This window comes from Benincasa hispida, chromosome 3 (genome assembly GCF_027475165.1).
Source record: "Benincasa hispida cultivar pf3 chromosome 3, pf3_genome.v1.1, whole genome shotgun sequence".
NCBI lineage: Eukaryota > Viridiplantae > Streptophyta > Magnoliopsida > Cucurbitales > Cucurbitaceae > Benincasa > Benincasa hispida.
This window is the reverse complement of record NC_143480.1, coordinates 35,466,193-35,489,990: the sequence shown is the minus strand read 5'-3', so window position 1 is coordinate 35,489,990 and position 23,798 is coordinate 35,466,193. Positions and strand designations below refer to the sequence as shown.

General features: G+C 38.1%; 1 protein-coding gene across 2 annotated transcripts in view; it reads left to right on the top strand.

Moving 5' to 3' along the window:
• The window catches only part of LOC120074500 (ARM repeat superfamily protein), a 58,457-nt gene that overhangs the window by 25,852 nt on the left and 8,807 nt on the right, over positions 1-23,798 (top strand). For both annotated transcript variants that reach the window (XM_039027647.2, XM_039027649.2), the window contains 13 exons: positions 89-189; positions 5,631-5,869; positions 5,982-6,091; positions 6,239-6,367; positions 6,486-6,560; positions 6,634-6,767; positions 6,884-6,956; positions 7,292-7,423; positions 7,801-7,979; positions 8,059-8,181; positions 8,749-8,809; positions 8,880-8,975; positions 10,717-10,817. In XM_039027647.2, coding sequence (XP_038883575.1) covers positions 89-189; positions 5,631-5,869; positions 5,982-6,091; positions 6,239-6,367; positions 6,486-6,560; positions 6,634-6,767; positions 6,884-6,956; positions 7,292-7,423; positions 7,801-7,979; positions 8,059-8,181; positions 8,749-8,809; positions 8,880-8,975; positions 10,717-10,817 — 1,553 coding nt within the window. The remainder of the gene's footprint in view (positions 1-88; positions 190-5,630; positions 5,870-5,981; positions 6,092-6,238; positions 6,368-6,485; positions 6,561-6,633; positions 6,768-6,883; positions 6,957-7,291; positions 7,424-7,800; positions 7,980-8,058; positions 8,182-8,748; positions 8,810-8,879; positions 8,976-10,716; positions 10,818-23,798) is intronic.

Genomic DNA, 23,798 nt, shown 5'->3' with positions numbered 1-23,798 from the left:
ATATTTATTATCGCTTTCTACTAGAATTGGTAGTGAAATCTTTACTTTGATGATTGAGACTTTATGAATGTCTGAAATTATTTTTCAGGCCACCTTAGGGTTTTTTACTTTAGCAAGTGAACCAGTGGAAGTAGTCAATCCTCTTATTGACAATCTTATTACACTTCTTTGTACAATTCTTCTAACAAGGTATTTAATCTGAAGTTCTTATATTTCTTTTGATTTTTTATGTGTTAAACCATCCCTTTGTCCCTAATGTAAAGTCAATCATGCCTCATCTTGTAAATTCTGAATTTGACATACCCAGATATGTAGTCACTTTTACTGTGAAGTTTCTTACGTATAGTTTTTTTTTTTTTTTTTTTTTTTTCAAAATTTTTTTTTTTTTTTTTTTTTCAAAACAAGAAACAAAATTTAGTTGATGGATGAAAACAAGGAAATGAAATACAGTCATCCATAAAACAGTAGTCTTAGGATGGAAAAGGTACAGAAATAGCGAAAAAGAACAAAGACATAAATGGCTAAAACCCTCTACCCTTGTAAAAAGGCGGCCCCCCCAGCTATTAGTAATACCATTAAGGGGACATCCATAAAAAAGATTAGACAACAAGCACCACCAGGAAGCTTAATCTTGATTAAAAATGATCAATCCAATCAAGACATTTATCATTAAAAAACACTTTGATTTGGTAACCAAATATCCGAGAGAAAAGCCTTGGAAGCATCAATCCATGATATTAGTGATGTAAGAAGAATATGGTTAATTGGGTAATTAGCTAATATTCTAGGTTGAGTTCTTTTTTACCCCCATTTGTAATAAAGCTCTATAAATAGGAACCTTCCTCTCTTGTATCAAACACATTATTCATTCTAATAAAAAATCCACAATCTTGATTTTGGGAGGATTACTCCTTGAGACTACTTAGGCTACACCAATCTGGTATTAGAGCATCCGTCTGGGCCAATATTGACTGCCATCGGTAGAAGTCCAGGAAACTCTTGGTGATGCCGACCACAAGAGGGAGCTTTGTGAGTTGTGCTTGTTGCCGAACAACCCATATCTAATTAGGGGGAACCCTTGAAATTCCAAGAAAGAAAGAAGAAACCAAAGATTTTTCAAGATTTTGCAAGAATGGATTATTGCTGATCAAAGAAGATGTCCAAGAAAAACACCAGCCGTTGTTATAGGCAAGAAAATCAATTTTACTTCCAAAAGCAATATTGGGATTCTGACTCCAGTGGTTCAGAAGAAGAATTTCTAACATACTAATTTTGCCCATGCTCGATTTTCCCAAAAAAACCTATCATTGGATAATTTTTCCCTTCCTACTTTTCTAGTGACTTCGAAGATGTTTCTAAGTCAATTTGAGATGGAATAAGAAGGTGACAATATCGAAAAAGGGCTTAATGATCCAATCAAACCCATTTTTCAAGAAATCAATGTAAAGATTGTGAATTAGATGATGAATTAGAGAATTATCAAGAATCATCAAAAACGGTTTTTTACAGCCCAAGAAGAATGTTCAAGGCTCAGAATTATTCTTTTGGTTATGAAACACGATCAAGAAAGGTTGATTCAAGAAAATCAATGAATGAGTTCTATACCCACTACGAGATTGAAACATATCCAAGAATCCAACAAAATGACTACTTTGATCCCATAGTGTTGAAAACAAATATTTTAGCCCTAAGGGCATTTTTGTTATTTAGCCTTACCCTAGGGTTTCTTACTTGTCTATTTATTTGAGCAGTCTTTCTGGTATTCAGATCATCAGAAAATAATAAAAAGTATTCTAGTATCGTGGTTTTTTCTCCCTGTTCTAGGGTTTTCCACGTAAATGTTGTGTTCTTTTCCTACTTTTTCATCATGGTATCAGAGCATGGCGATGAAACCCTAGCCGTCATTGACGAGAATCAACCAGTGGACTCACATCCTTCACCAACTGACAGCACTGCCTTTGCAGGAATTAGCGGCACCTTCCCCACCGACGTAGCCGCTGCTGTCCAGGCGGTCGTAGGGCCGTATCTTGAGACCGCACTCCCACAGCTTCTTAACCCGACGACTTCCTCAGCTGCAGCCGAGACTAACCTAGATTTACAGTCGGTACAGCTTCTTCAGCCGCGCGGCCAGCCGGATGCAGTCGCTAGGGGTGTTCAAATAACCTAACAACCCGAACAACCCGGACTACCCAACCCAAAATGTAAGGGTTGGGTTGAATTTTTCTATTTTTATTGGGTTGTGGGTTGGCTAAAAAAAAATTTGGGTTGACCCGACCCAACCCAACCCGAATTTTGTGTATATATATATATATATATATATATATTTCTCTTTGTTTAAAGTTTGATTTCTTTGTATTGATTAATTTTTGAATTTTTAATATTTTTCTTTTAAAATTGTCATGATATTTGTCTTTGTTTAAAGTTTACAATAAATATCATAGATATTTGGTATTTAGCATCTTAATTTTATGAGATTGTAGTTATTAGTCATGTGTTATATATAAATTTACATATTTTTCATTAAAAATAAAAAAAAAGTTATAAGTCGACAACCCAACCCAATCCAACCCGAATTTTAAGGGTTGGGTTGGAAACTTTATTTGGGTCAATTGGGTTGCCAATTAAATCAACCCGGATTTTCGGGTTGGTCCAAAAAATACCCTCAACCCAACCCAACCCAACCCAATCCAACCCGAATTTTAAGGGTTGGGTTGGAAACTTTATTTGGGTCATTTGGGTTGCCAATTAAATCAACCCGGATTTTCGGGTTGGTCCAAAAAATACCCTCAACCCAACCCAACCCAACCCAACCCAATCCAACCCGAATTTTAAGGGTTGGGTTGGAAACTTTATTTGGGTCATTTGGGTTGCCAATTAAATCAACCCGGATTTTCGGGTTGGTCCAAAAAATACTCTCAACCCAACCCAACCCAACCCATGTACACCCCTAGCAGTCGCCCATCCAAGTGAAGCCACCTGCGCATCCTTGACCGGTTCGGGAAGCCATCAGATGCAGTCGACCAGCCAACCGGATGTCTTCGCTCAGCACGTCGCCGCCGGTCACGATCAGATCCTAATCGAAGCCGTTTCCAATCAGCTCCACGCCGCGCCTAATATATTACGTGCCCTCCACACTACAGTTGATCGATCGGGCGCCCACTTGTTCAACAGTTTCTCAGCCGTGCCAAGCGACAGCGGCACACTCACGGTTTGATTTTGGTGGCCTTGAGTAACATTTTTCCGCAAATTTATTAAGAATTTTAGCTCCATAGCTACCTCTTTAACTCATTGTCTAAAGAAAGGTAAATTTGCATGGTCTAAAGAGACTTTGGATGGTTTTAATGCTTTAAAAGACACGTTAGCCAGCCCACCGGTTTTAGCCCTCCCGGATTTTACTAAAGTATTTGAAGTAGCTGTAGATGCAAGCTCTATTGGCATAGGGGTTGTCCTCTCCCAAGAATCCCATCCTTTAGAGTTTTTTAGTGAAAAGTTAAGCGAAGCTAGACAAAAGTGGTCCACCTATGAACAAGAACTTTATGCATCGGTAAGAGCCCTCCATCAATGGGAACATTATCTCATATACAAGGAATTTGTTTTAATAACCAATCACTATTCCTTAAAATTCCTTCATTCTCAGAAAAACATAAACCGAATGGATGCTAGATGGATTTCTTTTATACAAAAATTCGATTTTATCATCAAGCATACCTCTGGGATCACTAACAAAGTAGTTGATGTCTTGAGTAGAAAGTCATCCCTCCTTACCATGCTCTAGAGTAAAATTATCGCCTTTGACCACCTACCAAATTGTTATGAGAATGCCCCAGATTTCCATGATATTTGGCAAAAATGTTTCTCTAACTCTCCTCCTAAGGACTACCACCTTTTGGATTTTTTTTTTTTTTTTTTTTTTTTTTTTTTTTTTTTTTTTTTTTTTGTGGTAATAGGTTATGCATCCCACAAGGATCTCTACAAGAAGTTGTCATCATAGAACCCATTCTGAGTGGCCTAGCAGCTCATTTAGGCCGTGATAAAATCTATGAAACCCTTGTCACACGTTTTTTCTGACCTAAAGATGTAAACAATTTAGTTAAAAGATGCTTCACTTGCCAAATCTCCAAAGGTCACACTTAAAACACCGGTTTATATACTCCTCTTCTAGTCCCTACTAACATTTGGGAGGACTTGTCGATGGATTTTATATTAGGGTTGCCATGGACACAAATGAGGTTTAGCTCTATATTTGTTATTGTGGATAGGTTTAGCAAAATGGCTCATTTCGTACCTTGTAAGAAAACATATGATGTTTTGGACATTGCTAACTTTTCTTTTGACATATTGTCAGGCTTCATAGAATTCCAAAGACAATTGTGTCTGATAGAGACGTTAAATTTATGAGTTTTTTTTTGGAAAAGTTTGTGGAAACATTTTGGCACTAACCTCAAATTTAGCCCTTCAAGCCACCCACAAATGGATAGTCAAACAGAAGTTACAAACTGAACATTGCGTAATATGCTTCGATGTCTAAGTGGAAATCAACCAAAACCGTGGGACACTAACTTTGCACAAGCGGAGTTTGCTTACGACAATATGCAGAAAAGATCAATAGGGAAGTGTCCATTTGAGATTGTATACACTAGACCCCCTCGTTTGACTTTTGATCTCACAACTTTTCCTTCTAATGTAGATATTAGCGAAGAAGCTGAACAACTTGCTGAACGTATTCAAGAGCTACATTCGGAATTCATTGACCACCTATAGAAAGCAACCTCTACATACAAAGCTCAAGCGGATATTCATAAAAGACATGTTTCATTCACAAATTGGGTGACCTTGTAATGATATATCTTCGAAAGGACTGCTTGCCAAAAGGAGCCTACAACAAACTTAATGACAAAAAGTTTGGACCATTGTGATAATGCTTACAAGGTCGACCTCCCAACTTCATTCAACATAAACAATACTTTCAATGTTGCGGACATCTTCCCTTATCAAGCCCCAAATGACTTCAAGCTTTCAACTGAGGGCGAGTTTAATTCTAAGGGGGCCGAGTTGATGTAGGGATATTAAGGGTATTTTGGACATTTCTTGTAAAAAGGGTATTTTGGGTATTTCTTATAAAATGAGAGATTGTATTCTCTTTTTTTTTAAATTCAGTTTTAATTTCAGAATAGGTGTGATAAAACCCTTCTCCTTTGGGTCTATTTAAAGAAGGTTAGATTAGTTAATTAGGTGTGTACAAGTCCTTTCCCTTTGGGCCTATCTAAAGGGAACTTATCACTCATTTTAATTCATTAATAAAAACTTTAGCTCCAAGATTCTTCCAAGATTTCTCCCTTGACTCTTTAGTCTTCACCAATTTGTGTCAAAATATAGTTTTGATGTCAATATTATGTGCTGAAACAAAAGTCCTCCCATATTTTATCTTCTCCAAGCTTGATTCTGCTATAACGTTGTATCTCTGTGCTATCCTTCTCTTTCGATTTTACTGGAAAATGACCGTCTTTCCATGTATTCTTTTTGTTCAAGTACATCTTATAATTTTTTTGTTTTTGTTTTGCCTGTTGCCTAAATATCATTATAGCCTGAAACTTGATTCGTTTTAATTGTTTATCTATCTGACGAACTAGTGGAGAAGATGGTCGAAGTCGTGCAGAGCAGCTCTTGCATATTCTGAGACAAATTGATCAATACGTTTCATCGCCAGTGGAATGTCAAAGGAGAAGGGGCTGCCTTGCCGTGCATGAGATGCTTGTCAAGTTTCGAACAGTTTGCATTAGTGGATATTGTGCTATAGGGTGCCATGGAATTTGCATACACAACAGGCAAATTGATCGGAATCTGCAAGGAATTTGTCCCAAGCTGCCATGTAAAGTTTGTTCCAGCATTAGCTTTCAAAGCTGCTTCTTCTGTCTTGCTGTCTCCCTTCTTCTATTCACATTTCTACTGTTCTTCACTTTTTCTTTTTTGCAAATTGATAGCGGCATATATGTTACCAAGTCGTGAAGCCTTGTGTTTAGGAGAAAGGGTTATTACTTATCTTCCACGTTGTGCAGACTTTAATTCTGAAGTTAGAAAAATTTCTGCTCAGGTAATAATTGTTGGATATCTTTTTTGTTATTTGTTTTTTAAATTATAATATTCTCACAGATTTGATGCAACCATGTAAGTTTTGTTTCTGCCTTTACTTTCTGTTTCCTTTTTCCTTTATTTGTTTATTTATATTCTTTTTTTATAGATCTTGGATCAACTCTTTAGCATCTCTCTTGCACTGCCAAGGCCAGCAGCTTCTAAATTTGGTGAAGATATAGAACTATCCTACACTGCTTTGTCATCTTTAGAGGATGTTATAGCCATCTTAAGGAGTGTATGTTTGTCTTAATGCCTCCACCCAAAGATGTTTCATTCATGTTATTTATTTGGTCTAATTGGCTCATCTTCAAGGTCACGGAATGATGTTTGATAAGGTTTGTTTTTCCATATAGGATACATCTATTGATCCTTCTGAGGTTTTCAACAGAATTGTTTCCTCTGTCTGCATTTTGCTGACAAAGGACGAGGTAAGGAGTATTTGTATGTGATCGTTGTTGATCACCTAAGTTTCAAATTTATTTTTTCATTTATGTTTTGCAGCTTGTTGCTACCTTACATGGATGTTCAGGGGCTATATGTGACAAGATCAAGCAGTCCGCTGAAGGGGCCATTCAAGCTATCATTGAGTTTGTCACCAAGAGAGGAAATGAGCTAAGTGAGACGGAGATTGCAAGGTTTTACATTATAAAAATTTGTGATATATTTCAAATATTAGGAAAGTAACTGAAAACCATTTTTCATGAATATTTCTTACAAATGAAACATCTTCTTATGATATGTTATTGTTTAGGACAACCCAAGCATTACTTTCTGCTGTGGTTCATGTCACTGAGAAGCATATACGACTGGAAACTCTTGGAGCAGTATCCTTCTTTTTAAAAAATAATTAATTAATGTTTTCGTATCACTGGTGTAGTGTGTATTTTTACCATTTCAGTAAAAATGAAGCATCGTTTCCTGTACAGGATAACGTGCTATTCCTTGCAGTAGCTTCTACTTCAAAGATTTTTCCATTTACGCTAGAAACTAGCAAGATTATTTTCTATCCTACCTTCCTCCACTAAATTTCTCCGTAAATCTCTGTTTATTTGTGTTTTTCCTGGGTCTATGCCTATTTTCGTATACTGAACAATCACTTCTCAAAATATTCCGTTTATTCATTTATTTTCCTTGTATAGAATAACCTTAACCCAGCTAGATTTCTTCGCTAGCTGAGAATACAAGTTCAAAGGTTGTTTTTGATGAAGTATTGGCTACTGCTGGAAGAGATATAGTCACAAAAGATATATCTAGGCTCCGTGGTGGCTGGCCAATTCAGGATGCATTCTATGTGAGCTCTATTTAGTTTCCATTATTTAGAATGTTCTACTGGTTTGCCCTGGAACTTACGTTACTCTGCTTATTTTTCACTTCTCTAAAGGCTTTAGACTTATGTTGTTGACACTTGACCCATGAAATTTAAGCAAAATTAGGTGGTGATTAGTGAGGTAGTGCTCATGTTTCAAAACATCCCAGAGACTCATACTTTAAATATTGTACTCGTATTGTTCTTATTTAAAGCCTTAGTGGACTTTTAGACTTATTGATATTCTTCAGTGGCAATGCAATATGCAATATGTATCCGTTTCTAACTGAATTTGTTGGATGGTCTGGAACTATCTTCTCAAAGTTAAAAACCTATATCTATTAAATTCTCTTGTCCTACAGGTATTCTCTCAGCACACAGTACTCTCGTTTTCTTTCCTAGAGCATGTGCTATCTGTCCTCAATCAAACTCCCGTCAGTCAAGGAAGTCAAGAGAGAGCAGAATTTTCTAGCCATGGGCCAGATCATGTAGAGAATGATATTTCTCAGGCGGCTATTGTTTCATTAACTGCCTTTTTCAGGTTGGTGGAATAGTAACTGATCCCATCGAATTTACCTCCATTTTCAGTTGCATAATTTATAGTTTTTCCCCTGGAGTAGAGGAGGTGGTAAAGTTGGAAAGAAAGCTGTCGAACAGAACTATGCTTTAGTTCTTGCAGAACTTATTCTCCAGCTGGGAAGTTGCCATCATCAAGCAAGCTTAGGCCAGCACGAACAACTAAGGTAGCCACTTGCAGATGTATTTTTGCACAAATCTTTGTGAAATGAAGCCTAAAGCATGTCCTCTTTGTTCATTAACTTTATGTACTCCATGCAGTTTCGATTTATTTTGACATATTCATAATCCAGTTACACATTGTTGTTTGAACTTTGAAGACTCTGGATTAACGTGGAGGGCTGTTAGGCCCACCCAATAGTGATTGGGGGTGATGCATTGACGGTGTTCCAAGAATGATAGGAACCAAATTGAAAAAGAAGAGCGCAATTTTGTGCAATGGGTAAAACCTTAGAAATACGAGCAGATATATATGAACCAAGTATTTTGAGGAATCAAGGTGCCAATATCAATGGGTGGAGTGGAATTGTGATGGAAGTTTTGCTCCACATTTGCTGTTTTTTTGTACTTTAATTGGAAGAATAATGCCAAGACATCGTTTTCCTTTTTTCCCTAGAGTTTGAAGTCATTGGCAATCATGCTTACTGTGTACTCTTTCTTTTCATTTATTGACTGCATTCAAGTTTCTGATTGAAAAGAAATCATAATTGTATTTGTTCCCCTCTACTTTGCAGGGCTCTTCTCACAGCATTCCAGGCATTTTGTGAATGTGTGGGAGATCTAGAAATGGGAAAGGTAGACAATCTACTAGCATCCCGTCCCTCCTGTATTGTGAGAAGATCTCATGAAATTTTGTTATTTGTAGATCTTAGCTAGAGATGGAGAGAACAATGACAACGAGAGGTGGATAAATCTTATTGGGGACCTCGCAGGTTGCATCTCAATAAAGAGGCCAAAAGAGGTACATGTGTAGAATGACAGCTAGGATCTTGTTTTTATTTCTTTATTATTTTTTTTTCTGGGAAAACAGCTAGTCTATTAGTTGGTTTATGCTTTAATATTCATTCTATTATACTTGTTAGCTGTAACTAGAATGTGGATGTATGTGAAAATTTTAATTATTATTTATTAGGTTCTTCATTTAAGATAGTAAAAATTGTTGACATGAAATAGAGTTATTCTCTTCTATTCCTATTTTACCCTGATGTTTAGCTGTATATCAGTCGAAGAATCCCTGGGGAGCACTTTATAGCCCAATATGAAAGATTATAGGGATTTTGTTTTGTACTACAATAAAAACTCACCATCTGTCATCGACAGGGAAAGAATGTGATGAAATGGTAATAGAGGATGAGGGAACCAAGTAATTGGTGGAAGTTGCCGATGTTATTGAGTAAATCACTTGAATTACTTGTGGGACTCGCTGACCCTGGGACATTGAAAATGGATGGAGAAACTTAAATGATTGTTTTGGAGTTATCTTAAGGTGTAAACTACTTATTACGAAGTGGTTACAAGGACTAAGATTTTACTAGAGGTAAAGGGTATTGCTTTGGAGTTGTATCGTATTACTGACTAAAATCTTCGTAGTTGTCGGTACTTCCTTTCTCTTAGACCTTGGTGGAATCTTGGCTTAGAGGATTTGGTACGATTGAGGTGAACTGGAAGTTACTGGCTATGAAAGTCAAAATGGAGAATGGTCTAGTCACTTTCAAGGGATCATAGTTTGTTTGAGCCCGTGAGCAAAACTTGATCATTGTTGACCAATGCTATTTAATTTAGTCACCAATCCATTGCCACTCTCTTGTTAGTTGTTAGCATGATCCAATGGAGGAAAAGTTCTTATATTCACCAAAACTCATCAAAATCTCGGACAAACATCAAAGAAATATTTTGAAGGCTTGCTCAGTTCCCGCCAAATTAGAATGTTGACCTATTAATTCTTGTTATAAAATCCTTTATATTTATTCATCCCGATTAGTACCCACATTCCCCATCGGAAATTTCAGCATTTCCTTTTACATTGTTCCTACAGTTGTAAAATTTACAAATTAGCCGTAAAAACAATATTTTTAAAGTGCTATGTGGTCAATGGTTGAAAATGAGAGCTAAATTATTATGGATTAATGTTGTCAAAACGATTTTGGGGGCATTTGGACAGAGATGCACCATCATATTTTTAAGGTAAAAACATAAATTGAATGATTAGAGACTGCTAAACATAATGCAAATATTTGATGTGTTGGATCTAAATGAATTCTTGTTGGAGTGTCTTTTCATAGTTTCTTGGGTGTTCCTTTTTGTGACCCCCCCCCCCCCCCCCCCCACTTTTCTTGCTAAGAAATTGAGAACTTTTCGTAGAGACTGAAAGGAACATGAGAAGGATCTGTTTCTTGCTAAGAAAATAAGTATGAAGTCCCTTGTGTTCCACAACATGATATGTAAATACCTCTTAAGGACATGTGGCTTTTAGTTCTGATGCTTTAAGTTACTTGCAAGGAGTTTCTTGCTAGTGTATTATTTCTTTCAAGTCTGTATTTACAGAGCAATAGTTCAGATGTACTGATCTGTCGTTGAGGACCCAAATTTGTCTAGAGAGTATATTTTGACTATGACAAGAACTTTACAAGGTTTTATACTGGCATGGTTTTCGTACTAAGATGTCACATAATTGAAATCAAATCTTATGGTTAATCTTTCAGGTCCAACATATATGCTTGATTCTGAGTAAATCAGTGGATAGACAGCAAAGATATCAACGAGAAGCTGCTACTGCTGCATTATCTGAGTTTGTCCGGTATAGGTACTAAGAGAAGAATCCTATTCCTGAGTTGCTTTCTTTAGTTGGATTTCAATTTTTCACTTCATGTACTATAATCCTACTTATCTGTTGGTTTTTATTTTTGTTTCTTTTTGTTGAGGATCCCTGATGTAGTAGGATTAGAGTAAATAAAGGTATCTTGGCCAAATCCGTGTTTGAATAGAATTAGCATTAGCTTTCCTGATTAGTTAAGATTAGGATCAGTTTCCTTGGTTAATTAGGATTAGGATTACTTTTATTGATTAATTAGGATTAGGATTAAGATTATTTGTTTTACCATTCTCCATAAGTAGAGAAATTTTCTTCTTGTATTGATAACTCTTGATTCATAATAAAGATTCTAATTTTATTCTTGGAGAACTCTTTCCTTTTATCCTTTAAGCTACATCAATTTGGTAGCAGAGCAGTTGTTTGGGCCAACGTTGACTTGCCGTAAGAGGAAGATCGAAAAACTCCTGATGACGCTGATTGCAAAGGGAGCTTTGTGAGTTGTGCTCGTTGCTAAACAGCGCACATCTGGCTAAGGAAACCCTTTAAATTCAAGAAGAGCAAGAAGAAATTTGAAGAATCATCGAAGAGTGGAATTTTATAGCAAAACTAATACATCTAGGGGCAGAAATCATTATTTTGGTTATGAACAACAACCTAGAAAGTCATCCAAGTCCAAGCCTAAGTTCTCAAGAAGTCCAAGCACAAGAGCAGAAAAGAAGAAAGAGTTCCACAAGCCACAGGCTTCGAATTTCAATAGGGGAGAAGCAGGGGAAGACGAAAAGTCACCACCTTTGGGGTTAGTCTGCAATAACTCAAAATTTCAAGTCTTCATTGTCGAAAAAGGAGTTAAACTGCCCTTTAAGCCCTGACGAAGGAAATCTGTTAAGGATGGAAGTTGAAAAGTCCCCCTGCCCTGCAGCCGCAGTCCTCCGAGAGGAATTTTTTTAAACTAAAGGAAGTCGAAAAGTCTTATGACTTAAATGCATCACCAGCTAAGGCACCTAGTGTAAGTGCTGAGGCCCCTCGTGTTCCATGGCCCGACTTTAACCCGTCTTCTACCATTAAGAAGAAAAAGAAGGGATTACTAGCCGACCTCTCCCTTTTTGAAACCGAAAAGACACTCGCGCCAAAAGAAAAAAGAAAACAAAGTTACTTCTCCATTGCAACGTGGTGCTCCCTTCAACCTCTTCCTCTTCTGAGCATGCCTTAACCACGTCCGAAACCCAAACGACCCCTAAGCCTTCTTCTTCTCACGTCCTTTGCCTCAACACGTCTCCCCTGCCCCTCCCTGCTTTACCAGATCGCCCGTTTTCTCTGCCATTACTACCCTCAAGCAGCCATAACTCCCCCTTTTACCTCACCCCACCCCACCCCCCCCCCCCCCCCCCCCCCCCCCGGGCTAATAGAGCAGCCCTTGATTTGTTTGTTTTCAAATCAAGCTCCGTATCCCTCTTTCTTTTTCCTCTGCCTATGTGTCCCACAAGCCTCCTCTTCCCTTTAGCACTAAACCACCCCCTAAACCCTGCAAAGCAAACCATAAGCGACTGCACAGAGCACGCCACCCCTCTTGCCTCTTTAAGACTTTCCCCAAGCATTTTATTAGAAGAAAGTATATGAAGGAACATTCCAAAAGCCTCGGCTTCGCCCCCAAATGAGCGTCTGGTCAGCTCCAAGAAGCCAGGAATCCTTCATTTCCAGAACACCCTCTTTTTACCAGGTCAAAAAACCAAATTTCTCTCCTTTCATCCAACCCGGAGGGGCCATTCCTGAAAGGAACTCCCAATTTCCTCCCAGAAGCTTCAGTAATTAAAGAGAAGGATTGCCCTCTTGACTCCTCTTTTAGTATTAGTAGTGAGGAAATTGATTGGATCAGCAATTCAGGAGATTAAGTAGAGCCAAAAATAGAAGCACCCTTGCTTGCTAACCTAAATACTCTGTTTCAAACAGAGGAGGACATTATTTTTGAGGTAAAAGCCCTCAGCCCGGCCTACCCAACCCCCTCTTCGACCCCCTTCTAACCTCCCAGCACATCTATTGAACATAATCACTAATTGCAACCTAATACTGGATTGAACTTCGGTTGGCCCTGAACCCTGATTTCGAAAAAGATGAAGATAGTATCCTGGAATACAAGAGGCCTCAAAGATAGTAATAAAAGACTGGTCCTTAAACGATTCCTAAAGAAAATTAACCCCTCGATAGTGCTAATTTAAGAATCCAAAAAAGAAAATTTTGATGCAAGTTTTATTAAATCTATTTGGAGTTCCAAGGATGTCGGATGGGATTTTGTTGAATCTTTTGGTGTTTCTGGCGGGTTGTTGACAATGTGGGACACAAATTTGATTTCGGTATTAGAAACCCTCAAATGTGGTTACACCCTTTCAATAAAATGCACCACTATTTGTAAATGAGTTAAATTGGCTCAAGCAGGGAGATGAGAATACAAGCTTTTTCCATAGATTCTTAGCAGCAAAAAAGAGGAAAAACTTTATAAATGAGTTAGTTGATGAGCAAGGAGTGCCAACAAAGTCGAGTGCAGAAATTGAAAGCCTAATAATCAATTATTACAGCAGTCTTTTTCTAAAATCCCCAGGGCAGAGGCATCTTCTAATAAACCTAGACTGGCCTTGTGTGAATTTGAATCAGAATCTTCTCTTGCAAACTAATTTTTCAGCCACAGAAATCTTCTCAGCTATAAAAGCCTTTGGCAAAAGCAAAGCTCCCGACCCCGATGGCTGCACTTCAGAATTCTTGCTGAAATTTTGGTCTCTTCTAAAGTCAAGCTTCCAAGATACCTTTGATGACTTCTACAAGAATGGTAAGATCAATGCTTGCATAAAGGAGAACTTCATCTGTTTAATTCGAAAGAAGAAAGTTGCAATTAAGGTCAGTGATTACAGACCCATTAGCTTAACCTCCTTAATATACAAAGTCATTGCTAAGGTGCTAACTGAGAGATTGAAAGGGATTATGCCCAGCATTATTGCTCCTCCCCAATGTGCATTCATAAAAGGAATAAAAATTTTGGATCCCATCCTTATAGCCAATGAAGCTGTTGAAGAGTATAGAGCAAAAAAAGAAGGGATGGATCCTTAAACTTGATATGGAGAAAGCATTTGATCGAGTTGATTGGGATTTTCTAGAAAAAGTGCTACGGTCCAAGAATTTCAATCAGAAATGGATAGAATGGATCATGGGATGTGTCAAAAACCCACTTTACTCGATCTTCATTAATGGGAGACCAAGGGGAAGAGTAGTTGCTTCAAGAGGACTAAGGCGAGGTGATCTCCTCTCCCCTTTCCTTTATCTCCTAGTCAGCGAAGTATTGAGTGCTTTAATTTCCAGACTCAACCAATCCTGCATTATTGAAGGTTTTATAGTAGGTAAAGAGCAAGTTCAAGTCTCCATACTCCAATTCGCGGATGATACCTTACTGTTTTGCAAATATGACAGTTCTATGCTTTTAAAACTTAAACATACAGTGGAGCTCTTTGAATGGTGTTTAGGGCAGAAGGTAAATTGGGATAAATCAGTCCTCTATGGCATCAATGTGGATGAGAGTGACCTCTTTAATACAGCAGCATCTTTGAATTGTACGGCTGACCATCTTCCTTTTTATTACCTAGGGTTGCCTCTAGGGGGTTACTCGAAAAGAGCCTCCTTTTGGTAGCCAGTCCTAGACAAAGTACAAGCTAAACTTGACAAATGGAAGAGATTTAATATATCTAGGGGAGGAAGAGCCACTCTATGCACTTCAGTCCTCTCAAACCTTCCATTTCATTACTTGGCCATCTTCCTCATGCCCGAAGGAGTAGTATCTAAAATGGAAAGGATAATACGAAGCTTTTTTTGGGAAGGCAACAAGGGCAACAAGAAAAATCACTTGGTTAAATGGGAATTGGTGCAACAAGAAAAATCACTTGGTTAAATGGGAATTGGTTCAAAAACCTATGGCAGATGGTGGTCTAGGCCTTGGTGGTTTTAGATCTATGAATATTGCACTTCTTGCTAAATGGGGATGGAGATTTTTCAATGAGGAAAACTCTCTTTGGGGCAAAGTTATAAGAAGTATTCATGGTAAAGATGCATTTGATTGGCCTACAGCAGGAAAAGGTGGTAGAAGCTTGAAAAGTCCATGGATTAGCATCTTAAAGACTTGGCTTAAGGTAGAATCTTTGGCCACTTTCAAACTTGGTAATGGCAGCCGAATTGCTTTCTGGTTAGACACTTGGGAAGGATCTTCCCCTTTCAGCACCCTTTATCCAAGCTTATTCAGAATCACCATGCTTCCTAATGGTTCAGTTGCTGATCATTGGGACAGTAGCATAGCTTCTTGGTCCATCAGCTTCCGAAGGTTGCTCAAAGATGAAGAAGTGTTGGCCTTCCAAGACGACTTGGAGAAAATTATAAGTAGAAGTCCTTCTCACTCTTTTGATAAAAGAGTGTGGTCCATCTCAACCACTGGCCTCTACACTGTTAAATCCCTTAAAGTACACCTAACACCATTCTCCACTTTGGAAAAGTCCCTTTTCTCGACTATTTGGAAAAGAAAGAGTCCAAGAAGAGTCAACATTCTCATTTGGATTATGCTTTTTGGTCGGCTGAATGTAGCTGAAATTCTTCAAAGAAAACAACCAGTATCCTCCCTTTCTCCCTCAGCTTGCCCGCTCTATCTCCAACATAGTGAGGACTCCCTTCACCTCTTCTTTACATGCCCTTATTCAGATTGGTGTTGGAAAAAACTGCTGTGTTTTTTCAACTTTTCATGGATCTTGTGCAATGATTTTAAAAGCAATGTGTTACAACTCCTAGCCGGCCCTAATCTCCACAATTCCACCCGTCTGCTATGGTGTAATGCAATAAAAGCCCTCTTGGCAGACCTTTGGTTTGAAAGAAATCAAAGGATTTTCCATAACAAAGCTACAAGATGCCAAGACCGTTTTGAAGCCGCTCGTCATCAAGCCGCCTCCTGGTGCATTCTCTCCGATTCACACCCCCCTCCTCATTTTCTTTGAACCTTTTATTTATTTCCATAAGTTTTAGGCCACTGTATTGCCTTTGTTTTTAGATCTTTATTTTCGATTGTACTACGGTTATTGTTCCCTCATTTTGTAATCTTGTTATTGTCTTTCCTAGTTATGGGTTTGAATTGGAAGTGATGAGGGTGCTAAGGGAGTGTCAACCTAGTTAAGACGTCCGGGTGCACCTTTTGATCCTTTTAGACACACTTGTATTTCCGTTTTGCTCATTGTATAACTCTCTTGTACTATGAGCCTTAGCTCTTCTCTATATATTAAAATAATGAACCGTTTCTTTTTGAAGAGAAAAAAAACCACCACCTAGAAAGGTTGAAACATATTCAAGAAACCCAAGAATCAGTCTTACAACATTATAAGGTTGAAACTTATTCAGAAACACCCAACATGTACATCAATCTTTGAAGTATTGGAGAAAATGAGGGAGGGCATAAAATAGATCCAATATTCGTTGAGAAAGATGACTCAAAACATGGATTAGCCTTCAGAACAATGGTAAGAGTTCAAAAAAGAAATAATTAAAGAAAATCAAAACCTAAAACTTATTGGATTAAAAGATCAAGAATTCAACCAAGGTTGTGGAATCTTAAAAGAATCACATAAGACAAAACACCCCAGAGAAATTTGGAGCTCACATGTGTACTAATTGAGCAAGGAAGAAAAAATAAGCTAAGAAAAATCTATAGCAAATGCTAAGGAAGTTGTGTTCAAGAAATAAAAAGACAATCAGCAACTTGATTTGAAGAAGTTCAAATCTTTGGTTGCAGTCGATTTGCTTGGAAGATAGCGAGGAAGAATACGTGGAACCGCATGATTCATTCATCTCGATCCATGCAATTTGACTGAACATGTGCTCGATTCCTGGCATGTGTTTCACGAGATCCAACCCCTTTGAATTTGTATGACCTGACCCTGGTTTGGTCCTCCCCAATTTTAATTTGTTGCCTCCCTTTTTGTGGGATTATTTCAACCCATTTTTTCACAAGTTAGGGGTTATGCAACAACTGTTCAAATGGGTTTATGGGTTGCTTTGATACTCCAACTTTGACTAAAATGGTTGAGCAAAATCTTGGTGGTAGGAGTGTATACAGTTCTTCGCAACCAAATAGAAATTTTGATGGTCACGCTTTAAGGTTCTTTGATCTTTTTAAGAGCTCCTTTAATCATTGTAGATGCCGTGCAAGATTTCCATGGGCCTATTTGGGATTCAAATCATCAGGAAAAGAGAGTTTTGTGTTTTTTCATATTTTTTTCAGAACTCAAGGACGTTTTTTTCTTTGGGGGAGGGGGATGATGTAATAGGATTAAGGTAAATAAATGTAACTTGGTCAAATCCTTGTTTGAATAGGATTAGGTTTAGTTTCCTTGATTAATTAAGATTAGGATTAGTTTTCATGGTTAATTAGGATTGGTTTGTTTTACAATTCACTATAATTAGAGAAATTGTCTTCTTGTATTGTTAACGTTTGATTCATAGTAAAGACTTTGGTTTTATTCTTGGAGAATTCTCTTCTTTTATCCTTTAGACTACATCGATCCCACATTGGAAAAATTAAGGGTCCTCATCATGTTTATAAGATATTTGAACTACTCCTTTCATTGCCAATTAATTTTGAGATGGAACTCTATGTTATCTAATTGGTAACAGAGCCCATGAAGTCAGAAAAAATATTCGGTAACAAAAAAAAAAAAAAGGGGATTTGAAACAAGAATAATTGTGAATCCAAATAGGCACAAAGGGTTGGCAACGGGGCCGAGAGGGGGGGGGGGGGGCATCCCCCGTCCCTAGCCCCGTAGGGGAAATTGTCCCCGTCCCTAGCCCCCGGTGGGGATTCCCCGTCAGGGAAACGGGGTCCCCGCAGGGCCCCATTCGTGGCAGACTTCTTCCGGAGGGGAGAGATGAGCGAGAGCGAGAGGGGAGGGATGTTTTGTTGCAATTGCAGAGAGCGAGAAGGGACTGGGGATAAAAATATATATATAAATTCGGGGTCGGGGTCGGGACGGGGCCCCGAATAAATTCCCCGGTTTGACCCCATCCCCGGCCCAAATGGGGCGGGTCCCGGGTTTTTTTGCCAACCCTAGCAATCTTGTAGAGCCATGTTGAGCATCCCACATTGGAAAAACAAGAGACCTCATAATGTTTATAAGATGCGTGGATTACCATTCTCATTGTCATTTGATTTTGAAATGGAACCCTCATATTATCTAATACTTTTACGGGCTATTTGGGGTGCTGAGTTGAATTTTCTGGAGTTAATATGTTTGTGCAGTTAGAAAGTATGTGTTTGAGGTGCAAAGTTGTTTAATCTGAGTAAGAAAGTTTGTGTTAGGGGTATAAAGTTGAGTTATTAAGTTTGGAATATACGGTATAGTTTTTTGCAACCTAAATAAGTTCGGTTTTACATTGGCTATTTTTGTTAGCTTAACTTTTTATTCAACCATTCAATTACATATATATTTTCTCACAATTTTTAACATTCAATTGAGATGTTAACTTAAAAACTTCACATATTTTATAGTTCACTGCATGAGCCATTGTACTTGAGGTAGACAAAATACCCTTGTTTCATACGGACAACAAAACTACAATTTTCACACGTGAGTGAAATATGCTTTAAAAAAAGAGAAAAAGAAAAAAAGTAGGTCATCAAAGGGTTCAAGATTTTTTATGAAATTTTATGTCAAATTATAGGTTAGGGTTGGTTATGCATGTATTTGGGTTGGTTTAGTGCGTATGTGTAAACATGATATAGGAAATTTAACGTCATCATGTCCAAAAGTGAGAATGGATGTTTTAAAGAAATACTAATGGAAAAGCACATCTCAGAACATATATTGATATTTGAATGTGGTCTTCATTGGAGGTAGTTACCGCTGGAGTTGGCTGCCAGAGATGGTTGTTGGAGCATGTTGTCAGCAATATTGTTACTGGAGTGAGGCAACAGTAGTTGCCAACAGTGGTGGTTGCCATAGTTGTTCGTTAGTGGTGATTGTTGAATTGGCTGTCGAAGGTAGCAACAAAGTTTTGATGCAGAGGTGGTCATTGGAATTGATCATCGGATGTGGTCTTCGCTGGACATAGTTGCTTGCCATTTGTTAGAGCATGTCATCGACAGTCATTTGTTATCAAATTAAGGCGTCAACAGTCGCCAACGGTGGTTGATCCTAGAATTGGTCATCGATGTTGGCCACGGAAGGTTGTCGCTGGAGTTTTGCGTCGGAGGTAGTTTTGATTGTGCAAATGTGGTCTTCACTAGAGTTAGCCACTGGAGGTGGTCGTTCGAGTATGCTATCGCCGATGATTGTTGCTTGAGTGAGGTGGCAGTAGTCGCCGACAGTTGTTGTTGTTGTTGAAGTTAGTTGTCAGCGATGATCGTTGAAGTTGGTTGCCATAGGTAGTCGCTGGAATTTTGGCGTCGGAGGTTGTCACTGGGTGTGGTCTTCACCAGATGTAGTTGCTGTCTAAGGTAGTCATTGAAGCATATCATTGGCGGTGATTGTTGCTGGTGTGAGGCGACGATATTTGCCGATAGTGGTTGTTGTCAAAGTTGGTCGTCGATGGCAATCAATGGGTAGAGTTATTGGAAACATTAGAGGGTGAGTGAGAGAGAGACGGAGGAAGGTGGACTGCCTCATAAATGGGTAAACTTCAATAGTGAATACTGTGAAAGTTGGTGGAGTTGTGTTATTTAACACTGAGTTGTGAAGTTGGTGGACTGAACATTGAGTTGGTTATTTTAACCAACTCAACTCAAGTTGATGGACCAAACCAACCCCCCATATCTCTTTTAAGAACTGTTGAGAATCCCACATTATAAAAATCAAAGGGCCTCACGCTCTTTATAAGATAAATGAGTTGTTTTTCTCATTCTCCATAGGCCATAGGTTTTGAGATGGAACCGAACCCCATGTTATCTAATATGGTATCAAAGCCCATTAATGCCATATAAGCATTCAATCCAAACAAGAATTTGAGATTTGATCTAAGAATGGTGATCCCAAGCGACACCATCTTGAAGGGACATGTTGAGGATCACACATTGAAAAATTCAAAGAATCTCACTCTTTATAATAGATAAGTTACTCCTCTTATTGTCAATTGGTCTTGAAATGACACTCCATCTTATCTAATAAGAACGAACCATCATGAATAAAGGTGAACTAATGAAAAAGAACAGGAAGCTGTGCTTGTAAATAAGGTGATAATGTTTAAATGTTTTATAATATAAAACACAATTTTAAGCTACTATAAGTGCTGTTTTTTATGAACAGACATTTTTCTCTATCTTACCGCACATACAGTCCTAATTAAATTGATTTCGACTTGAAGAGCTAGGAAGACTGGTACTTGTTGGGAAACAAAGTTACAAAAAGGGTATTGTAATTGGGAAAAGTTTATTTGGATTAAGGGCCATATCCTTGTCAGTTTCTCTTAGGAATATGATTTTGGAGAAGATTGAGTTGTGGTTGAGTAATTGGGAGAAGTTTGTGAAGCCCCTGGATTAGCATTTATAAAGTTTGGCTTCGGTTTGAATCTTTTGCAACTTTCAAGATTGGTTTGGGTAGAAGAGTACGGTTCTGGTTAGATACTTGGATTGCTGGTTCATCTCTAAAGGATTCGTTTCCTCGATTGTTCAAAATTGCTTCACTTCCTTATGGTTCAACTTTTCAACATCGGGATGGTGTTTAATGCTCTTGGAATATTTTCTTTAGAATTCTTAAAGATGATGAGATTATTGATTTTCAACAGTTGCTTGGTTGGTTAATAGGTAAAAGAGTTTTGGCTGGCCGGATTCTCTGTGTTGGTCTTTTCGAATTCATGAAATCTTTGAGAAAACACTTGACAGCAGCTTCTCCAATGTAAGGAGGAATTCTCACAGCTTTATGGCAGTCCAAAGCTCCTAAAAGTATTAATATTCTTATATGGATTGTGAGAAACCGCTTGTTGAATTGTTCAGAGGTTCTACAACAAAAGCTTCCTTCACATTACTTATCTCCTTCTATGTGTCCTCTTTGTTTGAGGGATTGTGAAACTTTGCAGCACCTATTCTTTGATTGTTGGTATTCAAGACAATGTTGGTGGAATCTTTTCTCAATTTTTAACATTGGCTGGGTCTTCTCTGAATTAGAATGTCTTGCATTTATTGGTGGGACCAATAGTAGTTTCAAAGTCAAAAGTTTTATGGGCTAATTCAGTGAAAGCTTTATTATCAGAATTATGGTTTGGACGCAATTAGAGAGTTTTCCATAATAAATCTTTATTGTGGGATGATCAGTTTGGCTCTTCTCGTCTAAAGGCCTCTTCTTGATGTTCTCTCTCCAAAAGCTTTGCAGGATATACTATTCATGATATTTGTCTTAATTGGAATGCCTTTATGCTACAATTTTAAATTATTTTTGTATTATGTTTATTTTATTATGCATTTTTCTTTCTTGTTTCCCCTCTTGGGGTCTGTGTACTATTGAGCAATAGCCTCTTTTCATATCATCAATGCAAAGTGGTTGCTTGTTTCTTAAAAAAAAATGTGCAAATTAGGTCTTCTTATACAGGAGAAAACATTACAAATATGGAAAAGATTTTAGACAATAAAGGCTAAATATTTGACAAATAATATTTACACAAAATCATTTATAAATAGTGGAAATTCCAACAGTTCTTAAGAAACTTCCTTCAGGGGAGTAAAGCTTGATGGAGGTTGTCATTTGATCACTTTGAGGTTCAATTTTTCCCTTCCATGGGATTTCATCCTTCGTCATAGAAATATAATTTGGGTTGTGGGTACTTTTAGTTATTTTCCTCGCTCGTCTTTTCTTTGGTGAATTCTTAATTGGTTACTAAATGCCATGTTCTTCCACCTCATATGATCTGGACTTTAAAGGTTAATATACCTATTGAAAGTAAAAAAGAAAATAGATAACACAAGGTTTACATGGAAAACCTTAATATAGGGAGAAAAAACCACGATAGAGAAGTTTCTTATTATTTTAATGTCATACATACAAGAGACCCAACTCAGATATAAATAGAAGAGGAGAAACCCTAATTTAGTAGACATAAAGGAAAAGACAAATATGCTCTTAGGGCTAATGCATCATATTTCAACACTCTCACTCAAGTTGGGGGGTAGATATCAACAGGACCCAACTTGCTTACACAAGCTTCAAATGTCTGTCTTGGTAATCCTTTGGTAAAAACATCTGCAACCTGTTGGCCTGAAGGGACATAGGAAATACAGATAATCCCGTGGTCTAACTTCTCTTTAATGAAGTGTTTGTCAATTTCAACGTGCTTGGTTCTATCATGTTGTACTGGATTAATGGCAATACTGATGGCAACTTTATTATCACAATACAGTTTCATGGGACCCGGACTGCCCTGGTGAAGATCAGACAAAACTTTTTGTAACCATATTTCTTCACACTTCCAAGCTCATAGCTCTATACTCTGCCTCAACACTGCTTCTAACAACTACACCCTATTTTTTACTCCGCCAGGTCACCAAGTTTCCCCATACAAAGGTACAATATCCCAAGGTTGACTTTCTATCGGTCACTGATCCTGCCCAATCTGAGTCAGTATATGCTTCGATGCTCCGTGTGTCATATTTCCTGAAAATTAAGCCCTTTCCTGGGGTGGACTTCAGATATCTTAGAATTCGAGTCACTGCTTCCATGTGCTCCTCATACAGACTTTGCATGAACTGACTTACCACACTCATAGAATAGGAGATGTTAGGCCTAGTATGAGACAAGTAAATCAGTTTTCCTACAAGGCGTTGATACCTCTCTTTATTTAGAGGAACTCCTTCCGTAATGTTTTTAAGTTTGCCATTGACCTCAAAGGGAGTATCAATGGGTTTGCAACCAATCATTCCTGTTTCCTTTAACAAGTCCAGAGTGTATTTCTGTTGAGACATGGATATTCCTGCTTTCGATCTTGCCATTTCCATCCCGAGAAAATACCTCAGATTACCAAGGTCTTTGATCTCAAAGTCGCCTGCCATCCTTTGTTTTAGCTTAACAATTTCTGCCGTATCATCTCTTGATAAAATGATATCATCGACGTAAACCACCAAAACAACAATCTTCCTTGAAAGTGATTTTTTGGTGAACAATGTATGATCAGAATGCCCTTGAACAAACCATTGGGATTTCACAAACACTCTGAACCTATCGAACCACGCTCAAGGAGACTGTTTCAACCCATATAAGGACTTTCTGAGCTTGCAAGCATGGTTCCCAAATTTAGATTCGAAACCTGGAGGACTCATGTAAACTTCCTCTTCTAACTCACCATTTAGGAAGGCATTTTTTACAACCAGTTGATGTAGGGGCCAATCCTTATTCACAACAATAGACAGAAGAACTCGGATCGTGTTGAGCTTAGCCACTGGAGAAAAAGTTTCTGAATAATCAATCCCATATGTTTGAGTGAACCCTTTAGCAACTAACCTGGCCTTATATCTTTCGAGCGTTCCATTAGACCTATACTTTATTGTGAACACCCATTTGCAACCGTCTTGTGACCTCTAGGGAGGGCCACTAAATCCCAAGTCTTGTTCGCCTCGAGAGCTCTCATTTCTTCCATTACTGCTACTTTCCACTCGGGAACTTCATGTACATTGGTAGGTATTGCTAGAGCATCCAGTTGGGTAGTGAAAGCCTTAAAAACGGGAGACAAGTTACTATAGGTTAGAAAACTGTGCATAGGGTACTTTGTACATGACCTGGTTCCTTTCCTCAAAGCAATTGGCATATCAAGAGTGGTATCATAATTGTCAGCTTTCGTCGGCCTCTCTCTAGTATCAGACTCCTGAGACACTTCTTCCTCTGCCTGAGGATCTTCCAGCACCTCATTACCTCCTGTAATTTCAACCTTCTTTGAGCTCGTCTCACCATTTTCTATATGCCCAGACTTCTCTTCAAGGACCTTCTC